The following is an 18,769-nucleotide window of genomic DNA, read 5'->3' on the forward strand; positions in this document are numbered from 1 at the left end:
TCCAATCAGCAACACAAGCTTGCATCTCCACTGATTCTGGATATAATCTTGAACGATGTTCGTTCAAAATATTACCTCCGGCACTGAATGCTTGTTCGACCGCAACTGTGGAACAAGGGGTTGAAAAAATCTGTTTTGCAATAAGAGAAAGGATTGGGTATTGGCTTGCGTGCCTCTTCCACCAATCCAAAATAAAAAAATCTGTACCACCTTCGGCTTCAGTAAACTCAAATAAAATGGTTAGATAACTCTCTAATTCAGAAATATTTCCTATTACTCCCTTTTGTTTTTTTGTCTATGTAATAAAAGTTGGTACCCTCTACTAATTTTACTGTATTGTCATTTTGTATCTCCGTAGATTGAGAAGATCTAATATCACCTAAATTATATTTAGTATAAAATTCATTATATAATTCTATTACTACGTTTTTAACCTCACGTACTATGGTTGTAACATTTGTCACATCATAATGTAAACATTGATAATACGCACGCAAAAAATCATTTAAGCCATCCAATTTGCAACGCGGATCAAAAACACAAGCAACTAAATAAATCATGGGAATTTCACTATAATAATGAAGCCATTTCATTTTCATTGCAACTATAGTATGTTGTAATTCAACATCATTTTCATATTCATCAAAAGTTCCGACAATATTAGTACACTCTACTAAAAATAAATGTGTAGTAGGATAATAAACACCAGACAAAGTATAAGTTGCATCATTAAAAACCTTTAAAAGATCTAAAATTTTTTGGCAAATATGCCACTCTTGTGGGTATAAATTAATCTCAGGTATATTATTAGAAATGAATGCACATAATAAATCTTTATATGCTAAAGATTCACTAAGCAAGTGGAAAGTAGAATTCCAACGAGTTGAAACATCTCTTGGAAATCTTTTTGGCTTTTTGCCATTATCTCTACAAAATCTACCCCATTCTTTCATTTTTTTGGGATGTTTCCATAAAAATTGAATCGCCGTTTTTATTGGTTGAAGAAAAATATCAAGAGTTTTCAAACCATCTTGTACACATAAATTTAAAACATGACAAGCACATCTAATGTGAAAAAATTTTCCGCCAAAAGCGGGTTTACAAATATTTTCTAACTCGGCAATTGAAGCGGTATTTGCTGCGGCATTATCAAAACCAATTGAAAAAATTTTGTTAAGCAAATAATAGTCTTCTAAAACTTGCCTAATTAGTCTATAAATATTATTTGCCGTATGATGATCATCGAAAACTCTAAATGCAATAACTCTTTTTTGAATAGTCCACTCGTCATCTATCCAATGACATGTTATGCCCATGTAAGAATGATTTTGCCAATGATCACTCCAAATATCACTACCTATATGCACGCATCCATTAAATTGCATAAAAAAGTTTTGTAAATCATTTTTTCCATTTTTGTAAAGATCTTTAATTACTCGTTTAGTTGTATTTCTAGAAACACGTTTTGCTTGTGGAGCACATGCTTTTTGTACAAATTCATTAAAACCAAATCTTTCTCCAAAATTAAATGCTAAATGCTCAACGGAAATAAATTTGCCTAATTCTTCCTTATAAGTTTTTTCATTAAAACGAAATAAAGGGGAAGTGTTAGGATTGACGTACCCGGAAATTTGTTGTTGCCCGATATCGATTCCCGTTTCGGTTGGATGTTTGCTCATAAGATGTCGTTTAAATATTCCATATCCTTGTCCACCTGTATATTTATATATTTTTCCACAATATTTACAAATTATATCATACCTTTTTTGACCGATATCAAACCTTTCCATTTTCGTGAAGTGATTCCAAATGTCAGATGTAAATTCCCGTTCCGCTTCCTTTGTTGTAGATATTTCAGCAGGAGGATGAAAACTTTCTTGCGTCGGGACGCGCTCCACATCGTGAAAAATGTTGATTTCATCGTATTGAAAATCTGCATATTCACGAGGATCAAAAGAATGATGGGATTCCGTCGCGATATTCTTACCTTTGCCAGTTGGCACTCGACTTCCACTTGCCATTTTTCGAATGGATTGAGAGAATTGAGCGGATTAATTGGGAGAATTAAGAAAGAATTGCGTGGATTGAGAAAATTGAGAGAATTTCAGAGAATTTGAGAGAATTTCGAGTATTGAGAAAATTTGAGACTTGAGAGAAGAGAATTGGAGAGAATTTGAGAGAATTGTGTGTGTATTGTGAGAATTTGAGAGAATTTATAGGGAAAAAATAGAAGAAAATTTAGAATTAAAAAAAATAAAACATAACCGTTGCAAAATTGCAACGGTTATGTGTTTTTTTTTTTTTTATTATAAAAACGCCCGTTGGGGCGTAGCCGTTGCCCCAACGGGCCGCAGCCGCAAGGTGCTGCGGCGCAACAGGGCCTGCACGTCTGCAGGCCCTGCTGCGGATAAATAATTTTTTTTTGGTTGGGCCGTTGGCCCGTTCTCTCGCCAGGCCGCACACGCAAAGATGGCCCGCACCATAGCCGTGGCCGTAGCCTGCAGCCTTTTTTTTTTTTTTTTTCGCAGAACCGGCCCGGAACCGGCGGTTCCGGGCCGGTTCAAATTTTTCTGGAACCGGAACCGGGACCGTATGCCACGGGCCGGTTCCGGTTCCGAACCGCGGGCCCGGTCAACGGGCCGGGCCCGGGTTTGACCGGGCCAGTTCCGGGCCAAAACCGGCCCGTGGCCACCTCTATGATGATTTCTCACTCAACACTTTCAAAGCATGGCAACACAACCACCCTTTTAATTCAAATAATTTGCAATCACAAGAAACATAAGAGTTTGCAGGGTCAAATTTGACAACATTTCCACTCCCATTTAACTTCCCCTTTAACTTGAGAGTAAAAAAATAAACCGATCCATCAAATCTTCACTTGAAATACGTTGATAGACACTTTGTATGAATTCATCATTAAACCATTTAAAAATGGTACGGGTATACACTTTAGCAACATGCGTCAAGATGTCATTACCCAAAATTGCCAATTTGGGATTCCCTCGACTACTGTAATCATCTTAAGTCTCAATTTCTCTCATGTGCTTCACTTGTTTTTCATAGTGGTGGACAAACTCTACAAGAGTCAATATCTTCGTCGACATACATTGGAAGACATTATTAGTGCTCTCACTCCTTTGACTGGATCTTATACCACATGTAAAAATGTCATGACCAAAAGCTGAACTCCATTTGTGTCTAATGTCGTATAATCTCCGAAGCTAAGTGTTATTCACAGTATCCTACTCGTTTTTCATTTCCCTCTAAGTAAATTCAAATTCTTCCTCCGATGTACATCTACATAAGCGCTAAGAAATATGTATCCTTAAAACCCGGCTTATGGTAAAGATGTGGGATGCTTTGGTTGGCATTTTTCCCGATGTGCCAAGTACATAAACAGTGTTGTGTATTCAGAAACACCGTTCTAATGGCTTTTTGTCATGCCCCGAATCCTACGAGTGCGCAATATCCCGCTATGGTCGTTGAGATGCGACATCCCAGGACTTATCGCCGACCCTTCATTTCATCTTTTAATTATGCATGTGAAAGCTATAACAACAATCATCTAGACAACAACAATAAACAGGGATAGATAGGAAAATAGCTCACAACAGTCAAACCAAAACACCATTTTAGTATTTACTTGATTAATCCCTGAGAAACATTTTCTTACAAGTCCCATTCAGGCATTTCCACACAAGCCTACAAAAAGATACCAGGCTGGGGGTCAATCTACTACATCCACAGCATGTCAGTCAAAAAGTCAGCTTCCAGACAGGTCACTCATGGGCTATCCATGTAGAGGGTCGATGAGTCGAAGTAGGGCGAGTCAAGATCATGCTCCAACGGCTCAAAATCTGACGGGTACTTGGGAGCGGGATTGGGCTCAGGCTTAGGATTCTCTATTGACCTGTCACGTGGGTCAACATCTATAGGGTCCCATATCTCGTGCCCGGGACCCTCCTTCGGAGGACCGTCGAAACCTTTGAGAGGCCCAAACAAATTCTCACCATCCTTAACAAACTAGGCCTAGAACCGATGGGTGACCCAATAAGGCAATCCCTCATCCACCCAAACTGTTGTCCAGTGGTGCTAAAAAATGTACGGTTTGTCGGGAAACACATGCATGGAAATAATGGTATCCATATCCTGAGAGACTCCGAACCGTACCGGGTGCATCGACATGCTAAGGTCCTGAAAGAGGTTTAACAACAACAAATGAGATGGAATCTCAATAAGTTAACGGCCTAAGCCCCGCTTAGGAGGCCAACTCGCCTTGGGGTTCCTAGCCACACGGTCACACCTAATAAACTGATCACTAGCAAGTCGATGAACAATCGTAGGCAACCTTACCTCGCTTTGGCACACACAACATACATGACATAGGTTATCAAGTGTCACAACAATGCATCAAGCATAACACATACTTGGAACACTTATCGGGATTTCCCATGCATCATGCATCCATACACGTGCGTGTCTCGATTATAAGGTAAAACCCACTTAGGCACGTCCCATACCATGCCTAGCAATTTTCACCCCATAATTAAGCACTATGCAAACATGTGTATTCCATTTATTATGACCTCTCTGAGCCACTACACATCAAGCGATCTGCAGCAAGATGGTAGTCTTCCGGCATGACCGGACATCGTCCCGCTCTATCGGGCACGGCAATGTCAAACGATCTATAGTAAGACAGCATTCCAATACGACAACATCAAACGATTTACAGTAAGATGGTATCCCGTAAGGAGCATCGAATCCGGCTTCGGCCCCAACTCGTCATCCGGAATATCGGTAATCCAGATAATCTCCAGGCATCCGACAAATCGGATATTGTCAAGCGATCTACAACAAAACCTCGATAAATCAGGCAACATCAAGCAATCTACAGCAAGACGACTCTGACATATGACCACACGGGCACTCAAGCATTCAAGCCAATTCTTATCTTTTCAATTAGCCAATGCAAATATGAATCGTGCTCATAACAACGCCACACCACAATTTCACGTGATCACATATGCAAACGGTCGCTCGATTTCAAAAAAACATCATTTCAAAATATGCTTTCGTTCTCAAGGTATCGAAATCATTTCTTGCCCACAACTATAAAATAATTTATTTTCAAAGGTTCATAATCTTTTCTTGAAAATACTCATTCAAATCATTTAGCTATATAAGCTAATTTATACGGTGATTACCAACATTGTCATCACAATTTGAGCATAAAACAATCACAATTCGGAATATATATAAAAATATTATTCGAAAATATTAATATTTAATTTTCGGAAATTAATTTATTTAATAATAAAATATTAATATTCAATAAAATAATTGATAACTTATCACCAAATTAGCGATAGCTTATCACGTAAATAGTGATAGCCTATCACTCAATCAATAATAACTTATCAAACAATTCCCGATAACCTGTCGCTAAAATCACCAATAACCTATCGACCATTCATCAATAACCTATCACCGTATCCATTGATAACCTATCATCCGCCGATAACTTATCGCCAAAGATAATCCAATAATCCACCGATAACTTATCCCCTAATCACACTTAAATAACTATTAACCTAATCTAAACTACCCTAAGTAAGTTTAACACCCCAAACAAGGGATTAGGGGTTAACTTACTCGTCTAACGATGGCAACGACGCGAGGACGATGGCGACGACACGGGCTGTCCGTGGTGGCCTCGGCTTGGGCACGGCGAGCGACGGATGGCGGTGGACAGACGCGACAGAGGAGCGGCTGCTAGTGGCTGTTCGGCGACAACTCAGGGGCTGTTCCAAGCGTGGAACGACGGCTGGTGGTGGTGGCTTGGCGTCTTGGACAGCGGCAGACAAGTGGCGGTGACGGGCGGCGCAACTTGGGGCTGACCGGCAATGGGCGGCTGTGGCTTAGCTGGGGCGAAGTTGCTCGGCCAAAAACGGAGCTGAGATGGCAATGGGTCATCGGCGAGGAAGAGCGGCGCACGGCAGTGGCTGTTTCTGGCAAGAATGGACCGGCGGTGAGCAGCAAAATGGAGAAGTCGAGAATGAAGAAGAAGAAGAAGAAGAAGAAGAAGAAGAAATGATAGGGTTTGGTGGGGAGTCGATGGTGGGGTGGTCAGCCATAGGAGAGGGAGAGAGAGAGTCAACGTGATTATTCCACAAAAATATCCCCCAAAATTCTTCTTTGGTTGACACTTGTCCACAATGGCATTTTTGTAATTTTCTCAACTTTGTCCCCTAAAATTACCACGTTGTCCTTGGCCCATGTACCGATTACAGGCCGACTTATTTTTATTGGGCCTTGTTAGCCGGCCCCCTTGGGCGTGAGGCCCAATGGGCTCTTGCCCGGTCCATTTCCGTTTCTCGCGTCAAATTCCCGATTCTTTGATCCTTATTCGAATTTGAGATTTTCAAAGGCAAACTTGTAAAATTGTGAGGCGACGTCCTATGAATCGGTTGTGAAACCCTTGAACATTCAACACTCAAAATCGGATCATAATTAGTGGCTAAAATCATTCAATCGAAACTACAGTACATCTCAAACTAACGAGCGGTTGTTAGAAGTAAATGCCTCAATAGCCTTTCCCCTTTGATTAGTATTCCCTGAGTGATCAGGTCAGGACGAGAATTAACTAATAAAACGTCGATGAAATCACCATTTTATATGTCACCAAAATAGGTCGAAGTTTCAAGATATCACACGTTTGCCATGGCTTAGTCTTGATCAGTGGATATGGTTTTTGGAGCCTTATTTCCTATAGACTTCAAAAAAGCCTCAAATAACCATATAAATGATTCTATAGTCTTGTCCAACAAAAATGCACAATCGAACAAAACATTCTTCCAATGGTGATTAATCCGAAAAAAATGGTGCACATATCATGTTATATTTGTTGGTACGATACGTGGTATCAAACACTAGCACATCACTAAAGCAATCATAATCAAATTTCGACATGCTATCTCTCCAAAATAAATTTGTCAATCTACCATCTTGATCTACCTGTGCAGTGTATGAAAACATTGGCTTTTGCATTTGCATGAGATGAAAATGATTTAGAACACTTTGACAATCTCCCCAACTTATACCATCGGATCTTTTCGTTTGCAAATAATTTTGACAATCATGCAAGTTAAAACCCAAGTTTTTGCTTCCTCCTGCTTCAGTTGCTAAAAACTTATACGTCGTAGTCCCTCTAATGCCGGCTTTCCTCATATCAACTAAGACACTCTTAGAAATATTAGACATGATTCTTCCACGTCTAATCAAATGCTTTTGATCGTCCAGAATAAATGCATGATTATGCTCAAAAATATGCTTCATGACTTCATAGACACCATTATTAACCTTAAATTTGATATGAGCAAGACAGCCTAATCTAACTTCATACCTTTCAAATTTCTTTTCTTGATCAAATGAGCTGACCAAATGCCCCTAACATTTGCACACAAAAGTCCGTCGGGTTAATTCTTCTTTACCATTTTTAAACATATTACCCTTTCTCACCCCAAATCCTTTGCCGATTGCTAGGCCACATACTTATGGTACACTTCAAGTTTATTTGGAAAAACCATTCCTATCGCAAACTCATAATCTTTTTCCATATCACGCATTATGTGTGCAAGATGGGAAGTTTCATGCTGCAACTAAAAGAACAAAAAGTTATCAACGTGGTGGTTTAAGAAAAATATGTTTCACATAGTATGAGCAAAGAATTACCTCTGATTTAGCCATCCGATAAATTTGCACCCAAATTGATACCAAATTGGGATTAAAATGACACCAAAACAGTCCCAACCAGTAAGCTTGAAAGATAATTCCAGTAGGTTTAAGTTCAGTAATGACCCTACTTGACGAGAAATAGATGTATATCAATTGCTACAGATGTCCATACTCATGTATATGCTCAAAAAACTGGAATGTGGAGTTCATTATCAGAAAAGACATTAAAAACTATAATGTAGAAACTACGCACGCACGATACATATATGCAACACAACTGAGCTTTTCTTCTTCTTTTTTCAAATGGAGGTTGTCATCCATGGAAAATTTATGTATATGAGCAAGCCACTGCCATATATGTAAAGTTAGAGATGACAATATCCGAAAAAACTACCATCATGATAAAATGAGCATGAAGTGTGACATCGATTCGCAGGTGACATCGATTTAATGCAAGGGGCTGAAATGTGATGCACTACCATTCATTCTAAGGAGCTCAAACACTTAATAGCGAGTGACGATTCATGCAATACTACCAAGTTCAAAACTAAGGAAAACAACTTCCTAATTTAAAAAGTGGAAGTCATATTTCAAAAAAGTAAAGAGGACTATTCTTACCCAAGTGTTTTGACGGATGACCACGTAAAACAAGGAATTTTTCAAGCATACGCACTTAAGTGAGGACACATTTTCATTAGGAGACCATAGAATTCTCCAGACAAAACTACCATGAACTGCTCAAACGGAAAAAATTGTGTTTCAATGCGATTTACAATTAGATATGGAGTCTAGTTGATGCACCAAACTAGCAGTACGTCATCACACACCAATATAAAGTAGGACAAGCCCTCTCACAAATTTTGTTCAACCACGAATGAAGCAGGACCCTATGCAACAGCAGTGCAGGTACAGAATCAGTCCGCTCATTCAAGGTCCTCTCCACATCATCTCTAATTTATTGTCGTCATCTCTAGTACACATTCACAAAAGATGATTAGCTAGTGAGATATTCAACTCAATTTTCTCTGGGGGAATTTTAACGAACACCTGGCGGGCTAATCATGGCAATCACCAAAGATGAATAAACCCCCCCCCCCCCCCCCACCAAATTCTAGCCGCAACACCCTATTCATTCTGAAGCCACCAGATAAAGTATAGCACGCCATTCATTAGGATGTATCGAGTTACGCTAGCACTACCCTATCCATTCGGTCCATTCGATCTAGCAACTTCAAAACCTCAAACACTCAATAGATTTGGCATAGGCATTTCTTCAAACATAGGGTGAGAAGGCAAATATCGACCCATTCGGCATCAAGAAAGTATAAATAAGTACTAGTTATCGGCAGCTCAGTCCAAGCTGACTTATTGACAGGAATGTTGAGACATCTACTCTATACTAACTCACAATCTTTCACACGGGCAAAAGGACACCAGAAGTGTCATAAGTTATGTACGGAGATCACTTTGGTGCCATAACTTTTTTTCAAATCACTTTGGTGCCAAATCGTAGGAAAATAGATCACTTTAGTGACTCCGACCAAAAAGCTGATGTGGCATTTATATTTTAAAAAAATGGTCTGACTTGTACACGTGGAAATTATGTGGCTTTTTTTCAAATTTTTTAATCTTTTTTTTCCCTAACTTTTTCTCGGTCGCCGAACCGACGACCGGCGACCGGCCATAGGGGAGGGCTGGCGAGGCCGACCTCGCCGATCTCTAGCGAAGCTCGCCCCGCCGGCCCTTGGCTGGGCGAGGTCGCCTCACCCAGCAAAGACCCAGGCAACGGCAAGGTCGGCCTCACCTTTGCCGGGCGAGGCGAGACCTCGCCGTAGTGACCCAGGCGACGGCGAGGTCGGCCTCGCCAGATCTAGCGAAGCTCGCCGGTGGCCAGCGGGGCGAGCTTCACCAAATCTGGCGAGGCCGACCTTGCCGTCCCCTGGGTCATGACGGCGAGGTCTCGCCTTGCCCGGCAAAGGCGAGGCCCACCTTGCCGTCGCCTGGCGAGGCCGACCTCGCCGTCCCCTGGGTCATGACGGCGAGGTCTCGCCTTGCCCGGCAAAGGCGAGGCCGACCTCGCCGTCGCCTGGAATGAGGCAACGGCAAGGTGGGCCTCGCCAGATTTGGCGAAGCTCGCCCCGCCGGCCACCGGCGAGCTTCGCCAGATCTGGCGAGGCCGACCTCGCCATCGCCTGGGTTGCAACGGCGAGGTCTCGCCAGATCTAGCGAAGCTCGCCCCACCGGCGAGCTTCGCCAGATCTGGCGAGGCCGACCTCGCCATCGCCTGGGTTGCAACGGTGAGGTCTCGCCTCACCAGCAAAGGCAATCGCTTCCTCTTGGCGAGGGTCGCCGAGCCTCGGCCAGGGGCCGGCGACCCTCGCCGACCACTCCGCCCACCACTACCGGCCCTTCCCGGCAGTGGTGGGGTGGCAGCAGCAGCGGCGAGGGAACCCTCGCCGCTACTGCAATGTTTGATTTTTTTTTTCTAAAAAAGTACACGTCATCGGACTAAACGGCATCATTTTTTGTTTTTAATGCTGACTGGACCTCCCCGGCGAGCCATGGACCTCTCCGGCGAGCCATGTCAGCGCCACGTAGGATTTCCGGCGAGCCATGTCAGCGCCACGTAGGATTTCCGGCCAGATATGTCAGCATTGGCACTAAAGAGGTCATTTTTCAAAAAAGTTGGCACCAAAGTGATCCGAAAAAAAGTTATGGCACCAAAGTGATCTCCGTACACAAGTTATAGCACTAATAGTGTCCTTTTGCCCTTTCACACGCTAACAAAAATACTTATTTTATTTGATCGGACAATATGCACCTCCGAGAGAGGCATTAAAATGACACTTTCAAATCATTTCAAATGCTCAGAAAACACAATTAACAAAGAAATGATGTTTTGAGACAAGCACAATAATTATTTTGTCGAAGAAGTTAGAACTCCCATGCCCAGAACAGGTGATAAACAAGTTGGAAAGAGCGACCATAAAGTGAGAAGTATCAAAGAATGCTGCACTAACCAAACAAAGGAACTGATAATATTGAAAGTCAACCTCATCCTCGCATGACAAAGAAGAGGCAACTACATGGTCTTTCCCTGATCAAACCAAGCAACACGGAAAATTTATAATCGAGACACAAGTTTCACTACAGCAACAGCAACTAGATCCTTATAATAAGACTAGAAAGCTTAGTTTAAATAATCACAGCAATAAACAAACACAGGAGAACCATCACTGATGCTATACCATACAAGGTGAACCTAACAAGCGCAAAATCACCATTCTGATAATGCAAATAGAAATTTTCCCTTATTTATTGAATCTAATTTACAGTCTAATTATTTACAAGTCATTTACCAAGATCAATCGTAGAATGACAATTACACTTTCAAATTTGGCCATTCAGAATCCTGATCCCAAGTTGACACAGCTCAACGAGGGGACCCCAAAAAATGAAATTTTTATCCTAATTCAAGGAGCTCTAGGGTCAGTCCATGTTGCCAAACATAAACAAGCTCATCCCAACCTGTATTAGCGAGAAGCCCTTCGACAAGCACGCTCATATCAACTAAATGTAGTGAATGAAAATATACCTGAGGAAAAAAGACATCACGATCTGAAAAATACCTCGCTCGTGGGAGGCGACGGACGTTGCTCGTGGGCAGCGGCGAACCTCGCTCATCAGAGGCGGCATCAGCATTGGCTAGGTGGGCGTCAACGCCTAGGAAAATCCAAACTCAACCTCAAATCCACCTATTTTGTAATTTGTAAATCCAAGTTCAACCTCAAATCACAGGTAAACAAACACCCACCAAGCAATACACTTCAACTCTACATCAGGCAAAGGAACTCAACAAGAGCAGAACCTAGAAAAACCATTCTTCCTCAGAGTTCTGAGGCAAACACATAATAGAACAACCTCAACACACTCGCACCACTAAACATAATGTAGCTCATCTTCTGTACTAGATACCGAAAAAAGAAAACTTCATCTGCATGTAGGGATAGAAATAGCCCCAGAACCACAATCAATATATAACCAGGTGCATGAGAATTCATCTGTAGATTCAGAGGCCAGCATGTTAATCAAGGAACCAAAACAAGATGATCATCCTTTTTGCAGTTTCTTACAGCCAATATGCAAAACCAAAAGGTAAAATAAAATTGAAGTCTTCAGAGGTGTTTAAAAGGACTTTTCAACCCTCGCTTCTAGCTTTTAAGATGTGCTATATTTCCAAAAACTATAGCAGTTAAAACAGATACAAGCTGATTTTTAATATCTGTTTATATACACTTAACGGCTTCTAATCCTTCATTCTAAAAAAACAAAATTGATTACTTGGCATTGTGCAGAACTACTTGCACAATGCCAAATCCTTGCACATAGCATTTTCTAAAAGTATGACACACTAAAAGATCACTCAATCACTCACCCACCCGTGGGCAGCTACGCTGGTTAGGACGTTCCTAATCTTTACCCGTGAGACCTAGGATTGATTCCCCAGCATTGCTATTGCGATTTAAGTGGGGGGCCATGGCGGTGGGTTGCTGTGCTAGTTCCTTTTGAGGTATAGTCGCTATTGGCTGTCGGCCGTACGTGCGTACCCTCGATTATCAAAAAAAAAAAAAAGATCACTCAATCACTTCTGTGGCCACCACTACAACCATGCATAGGACAACAGAGCTCTAAAGCTACAACACCATAAAAAAAATTGACAGCCACTCCACACCCACATTGCTTCCTTCCTCTCTTTCGAAAGAGAGATCCAATAGAGCATCCTCTGGGGCAATTGAAACACAGCCGAACTGTGCCCTCCTTAAAATAGTGATCGAGAAAAGCCAAGAACCATCATTTCCATTGATAAATCCTAGCGATCTTAACTGGTCCTCCAGGCATATTGTAGACGTGCCCACTTCTAAATCATCACCTGCAGAAACCACAATAAATGATAGAGTACCAGCCACCAGCATAATTATGAATGCACTTGTTTTAAGCAGAATAGCTGGTCATAGACAAAGAATCTAACAATTCATCACCAAATTTTAGGGACCAAAACAGGAAGTCAAAAGAGACACAAGCAGAGAAAGAGCAAGAGAGATCGAGAGAAAGGGGGGAAAAGCAACAAAAGCGAAGAGTGTCATGCCTTATGGATCGTGAATACACTCGTTGATAAGACCTCAGCTCTCAAATTAGGCGATGGCTTATCAAGCGATGCGAAGGTAAGCAAAAGAACACTCGGACTTCGGATTTCAGTTTGTGGGAATCTGGTTAGCTCCCTCAAGAAAATAGAACTATTTGTTGAGAAAATATTCGGTGCCTCTTGTGATTCCACAGTGGAAAAATCGCAGCCCGTCGGAGGCATCGTTAGCGTCGGCGTCGGAGGTTAGGACGTCACTCGTCGGAGGTGTCGTCAGCGTCGGCGTCGGAGGTTAAGGCGTCGCTCGTCGAAGGCAGCGTCGACGCCGGCGCGAGAAGACGGACCTCGCTCGTCGAAGGCAATGGACCTCGCTCGTGGGAGGCGACAGACATCGCTCAAGGGCAGCGGCGGACCTTGCTCATTAGAGGCGTCGTTGGCGTTGGCGTTAGAGGCTAGGGCGGAGGCGTAGGAAAGGGCGTCGCTCGTCAGAGGCAGCGTCGGCGCGAGGAGACAGACCTCACTCGTCGGAGGCAGCAGACCTCGCTTGTGGGAGGCGACGGCTCATGGGAGGCGACGGACGTCGCTCGTGGGCAGCGGCGGGCCTTGCTCGTCGGAGGCGTCGTCGGCGTTGGTGTCTGAGGCTAGGGCGTCTCTTGTTGGAGGCGGCGTCGGCGTCGGCGTCGACGCGGCGTGAGGGAGATGAAGTGTAGAGATCTGGATGGGGAGCGCGAAAGAGAGAGACAGAGTGGAGAGAGAGGGCACTTGATTCTATTCAAAAATTTTCTCATCCAGACCTCTCAGCTCTGTGCCGTGGGAGTGATTCCATCGTGGAACCTTCCTGACAGGTGGGCCCCCCTTGGACACGTGTCGCCACCTCAGGGTTGTGATTTCTCCACGGTGGAATCACAAGGGGCACCCAATTCTCGAAAGCGAGACCTAGCTACGTATCACAAAGCAAAAGAACCCTCTCGGCCTCGGGCTCGGGCACAAGAAGACCGATGCCTAATTTAGCGAACGAGGAGGGAGAGATCCCAAGAAAAGAATTTAGAGATAATACATAAATTTCATACATAGAAGCAATTATACTCAAATTTCTAGCACATAAAAGTAATTAGATATGACAAGAGAAGATGGCGAAAAATGTCAATTATATACGAAACTAATGTTTTTTTCTCCTCATAAATTTTATAAAATGGAACTTTTTTTTACTTTAAATTTATTTGCAAATTATTTTCTTTAACCGTTTCGCGCATCACACGGGTCGTAGAGATAGTTATAGGGAAAAGAAAAAAAAATCATCAATTATTTTATAAAAAATAAAGAGAAGATAGTAATTGAATATAAGTGAGAAAATGATACAAACGATCCATTAACTTTAATTCAATTTATAATATGCTCTGTGAAATTTAGGGACTACATTGAATATGTATAAAAAATCCATGGACCATATTGAACAAATTAAAAATTCGGAAATCATATTAAATATTAAGCTAAAGTTCAGGGATTACATTGAATAAAATATAAATTCATGGACCATATTACATATTGAGCTAAACTTCAAGGACTGTTTGTGTCATTATCCCATGAAATAAAAAATAGGATATGTTCACTAAAAGTCTTAAAACTTGTTGTGAAAATGCAATTGAGTCCTAAAACTTTTAAAAAGTGATTTATTATTTAAATATTATAACTTTTTTTTGTGGGACCATTGCCATTTGTTTTAAAAGCTTAAGATGTTATATGAAGGCGTGATTTATTATTTAAATATTCTAACATTAAGACTTAATTATACTTTCGCGATAAGTTTTACGACTTCTAGTAAATATAAAAAAAATAATACCCGATTAATTTTCTTTTTTTGGGTCAAACCAGCCGGTTAAGTTAACGCAGCTCTAAAAATTATGTCAAAAAAAAAAAGTTAACGCAGCTCTAAAACCGCGAGGAAAAGACTAGCTGCGTAATTTCACTAGTCAATCGTCACATCGTTCGACCAAAAAAACAAAAAATCGTCACATCGAACTCCTCATCACCAGTGGGCGAGGGAGAGACAGAGAAGCGTCCAGACGGAGAAGAATGAGCGCGGCGGCGGCGGCGGCGACGGCGACGACGGCGGGGTATCTGGCTCGGAGGGCGGCTCAGAAGGAGAGAGTCCGCATCCTCTACCGCCGTGCCCTCAAGGACACTCTCAACTGGGCCGTGCACCGCCACCTCTTTTACCAAGACGTACTCCTCTCTCTCCCTCTCTCTTAGGGTTTCGCAGTTCCTCAATCGCTCGATCTGATTCTCAACATTCGGCTGCTGATCGTCATGCTTGGAATGTTTTTTCTCTGCGTTTTCAGGCGTCGGATTTGCGCGAGAGATTCGAATCCAACAAACACGTGGTACGATCCGCTTCGATGTACTCAGTTTGGTGCTATGTCGAGAACTCTAATTTTTGTGAGTTTACTGATCGAGGAGATTACGTTCGATTCAAGTAGGAAACTGGAATTTGAAATGGCATGAAACGCGAGGCGTAGTGGGGGGGAAAGGGAGGCACTTTATCTGTTCACCATTTAGGCTGATTGTCCTGCTTATTATCTTCATAAGTTTCCATGCTTTCTTGTTTCGTCTTGCATCATCGGGAATAATAGTTTTGTATATTTGTGGTGCTCAAGATGTTAAATTCACTTGCTTTTCGTTTGCTAACAGTAGCCTGGACAGTTAATGTATGGCTTTGATTTTGGTAATGGTTTTCCCTAAACTGATCATTGTTTCGCTTTCGAGCTTAATAGTGTAACAGGATAATGTGGCTTATGAATGTAATAACAGAAAAGTGAAAATGCTTGCTTGCTGTTATTTAAACACGCAGGAGGATCTTGATACCATCGACAGATTGATTGCTGATGCGGAAGCTAGCTACAATAAGTGGCGGCACCCTGATCCTTACATTGGTAAGTACTGGTTAGATGCACTACTAGATTCTATACTGGGCTGTTACTTTTGAATGAGCTGAAGCCCGGTTGTTTAGCTGCTTGAAAGGTGTCATCGCTGGACATTCAAAATGTTGTGATCTATGAGATGAAGATTGCAGTATTATTTGGAATAGATCCGATCAGAGTGTAGACATTCTGTCATATATATACATATATATTCTCTGATCTAGGTTTCTGCCTAGCATACGGTTGGGCTCTTGAACTTAGCCTTCTTTTATTGGTGGAATGATGTGAAATCTTTATACTTCCTTCATTCTTCCGTCGTTCTTTTGCCTTTCAAGAAATGAGTATCCTCCTGATTCCTATATGTGGCTCGCAACTCACTTATGCATCTTGTTGCAGTGCCTTGGGCTCCTGGTGGTAGCAAGTTTACTCGGAACCCGACACCACCTTCGGGGGTAAGTGTTCTTGATAATCAAAGTGATTGATACGTGGCTATCCATATGTATGAATCCTCTAATGATTTTGATCTTCACAAGAGAATGTTCGTTTCATCTTTAGTTGGCATTCTGCTCGATGATGTTGGCAATGCTTAGTAATTTCATTGAAAATCTATTTGTTCATTCTATATGTGCTATGCATCATAGGTCAACAGTATGAGCAGTGAGGGCATACAAGGGTTGATCTCAATTTGTGTACAAGTCAGTTTGCAATTTTCTGGATGTATGCAGTATGCTTTGCACTCTCATCGATGCTCTTTTCTTTTATTGACATACCATTACCATGATTTGACCTGTGGAAGAACTTTGTCTGTAAATCTTGATGGGTTCGCGAATAGTATGTAGTTTTTTCAGTTCTATATGCTCTTTAGTGCATTCGATGGTGATTTTAAAATGCAGATTGGTCAGTTAATCTTATTTTAGTGCGCATATTGTGCTCAATTGCTAGACTGTTAAATTTATCTTCCCTGTGGCACCATCTCGTCTCTTCCGGCTCAAATTTTACAATGCATACTGCCTACTTTTTGTTACTTGTCAGTTCTGAAGAAGTGCCTATAGTATGATTCTCCCTCTTGGTGATGCTTTCAGACCCTTCTCTTGTTTCTTCCCCTTTTTACCGAGGGACTTTATTAGCTATCTTGCATTGTAAATGACGATGTAAGCACTGCATTTTTGTCAACATTGTGGTGGACTGTCCTACAAATATCTTAAGCTTCCTGATCCACTATTTTCTTATCCATCCTCTCTTTGTAGATCGAGATAATTTATGATTATGGTCGTGAAGATAATGATTGAAAATGCTAAGTGCTCCCTGTTGGTTAATAAAGGTTAGTATGTGTCTTCTTTTCATTATTATGTTCTTTTACTTTGAAGTTTTATTTAGTAGAGTTTAACTTGTTGGCTGTTTTTCCCCTTTGATTGGTGATAGTGTCTCAATTTTGTTTTCACTAAGCCACTGCTCACTAGACTGCTTGCTTTTTCTGAATCCTTCCATTTCTTGGCTACTCATTCTTTTTGTTGGTACGAGTTGCCACAGATTCTGTGCTATAAGTTTGTCCATATAAGGAAATCTCTCTCTCTCTCTCTCTCTCTCTCTCTCTCTCTCTCTGCATGCGCCCACCACTGACTGCATGAAACCCACCGCCCTCCTACCTATCTGTACAGATCAAAACACATGAACATACGCACACACATATGCACTCCCTGTACTCATGCACTTAGGTTGTCGTGCATGTTGACCTAGATTGAGGTAGACTTGGTGTCATTGATTGAATCCTTGAAAAGATCCCGTAATTTTTTGTTTTGCAGGCTGTGAGAGTCCATGCAAATGGGGTTGAAAGATGGCTCTGGCGGCCAATATCTTGTTTCTGTTATAACGATGAAGCTCAATGTTGCCTTTGATGTTCAGTTACTCCTGACTGCTGCGTATTTGGGTGTTTTCCCTAACTTTGACGTTTTGATGAAAGATTTGAAGTGCAGATTGACTTGCCTCCCTGATCGCTCTTTTCTAGTTTCTTTCGCATATTATGGTCATTGTGCATGTTGACATTTGGATAGATTAGCTTTTCTGTCGATTTGGCATCAAAACGACAGTAGTGTAGATAAGCCTGCCATAGCACATTGTGATTTCTAGTTCAGCGCTCGGAGTAATTGCCCAAGTTCAAGCGCAAGTCAACAATTCAAATTCGTTTTGCTTGTTTTACAATTTCTCCCGGGGTTGAAGATGGAGTCTTTTGATTATTCATAATTAAAACGAAGTACATTAAACTTCGTAATTTGCCTTTCGAAGTTCGACAATAGCGTCATTTTATTTTGTCCTAGGGAAAAGTTGGTGTCCTTATTAAAAAGGGATGTCCCGTGATAAATGCCCACCGAGCATGGAGCAAGAATTGTTCTTTTGGAGGTAGTAGACGTAAGATCATGAGATCATATACTTCAAACCTAGACCATGGATTGAAAGCTTTTCGAGCTTTTGCTTCTTAAGACAAGTTGCGACAGAATGTACAAGAAGATTTGTCGCTCAAGGACCACAGAATCGGCCTTAGTTTTCTAGTCTGTCCCCAAGTTGTCAATTTTTTTGGCTTTGTTTTCTAGCTATAAAAGATGGCGTTCGGATTCGCATGAGAAGCCAATGAACAACAGTATTCATCCGTGCAAGAAACATGTAGGTCGCCATATGTCTGTCTGTTTTAGATCGGAAAGGTATTTGATAAATTGATAACAAGGACATATTGACAACTTGGGGACACGCTATACTACGGATGTGCATCAGTCCTGGCCCAATTCGGGAATCAAACCGGTTGCATCTAGGTGGTTCCCACTGGAGTTGGTACGGATCCCGATTCAAAATTTATGAAACCGGGAATAACTGGTCCGATTTCCGGTTCATGGGAAAGAAAATAAAACATTTTAAAGAAAAAAATACCGCCAATTCCCAAGTAGATGAGGTCAGTTTCCGATTCCACAGATAGAAAAATCAA

At 41.7% G+C, this 18,769-nt stretch overlaps 1 protein-coding gene across 1 annotated transcript; it reads left to right on the forward strand.

The window, feature by feature from the left end:
* Positions 1-14,887: 14,887 nt before the first annotated feature.
* Positions 14,888-17,779, forward strand: LOC115690269 (NADH dehydrogenase [ubiquinone] 1 beta subcomplex subunit 9). The gene is made up of 6 exons (XM_030616575.2): positions 14,888-15,100; positions 15,217-15,258; positions 15,726-15,807; positions 16,192-16,247; positions 17,043-17,116; positions 17,598-17,779. Exons 1-5 carry the CDS (start codon positions 14,951-14,953, stop codon positions 17,082-17,084), a joined length of 372 nt encoding a protein of 123 aa, XP_030472435.1. The 5' UTR covers positions 14,888-14,950; the 3' UTR covers positions 17,085-17,116; positions 17,598-17,779.
* Positions 17,780-18,769: the final 990 nt, after the last annotated feature.

This window comes from Syzygium oleosum, unplaced genomic scaffold, assembly GCF_021117445.2.
Source record: "Syzygium oleosum isolate NSW1041296 unplaced genomic scaffold, Sole_v2.1 Sole_v2.02, whole genome shotgun sequence".
Classification (NCBI taxonomy): domain Eukaryota; kingdom Viridiplantae; phylum Streptophyta; class Magnoliopsida; order Myrtales; family Myrtaceae; genus Syzygium; species Syzygium oleosum.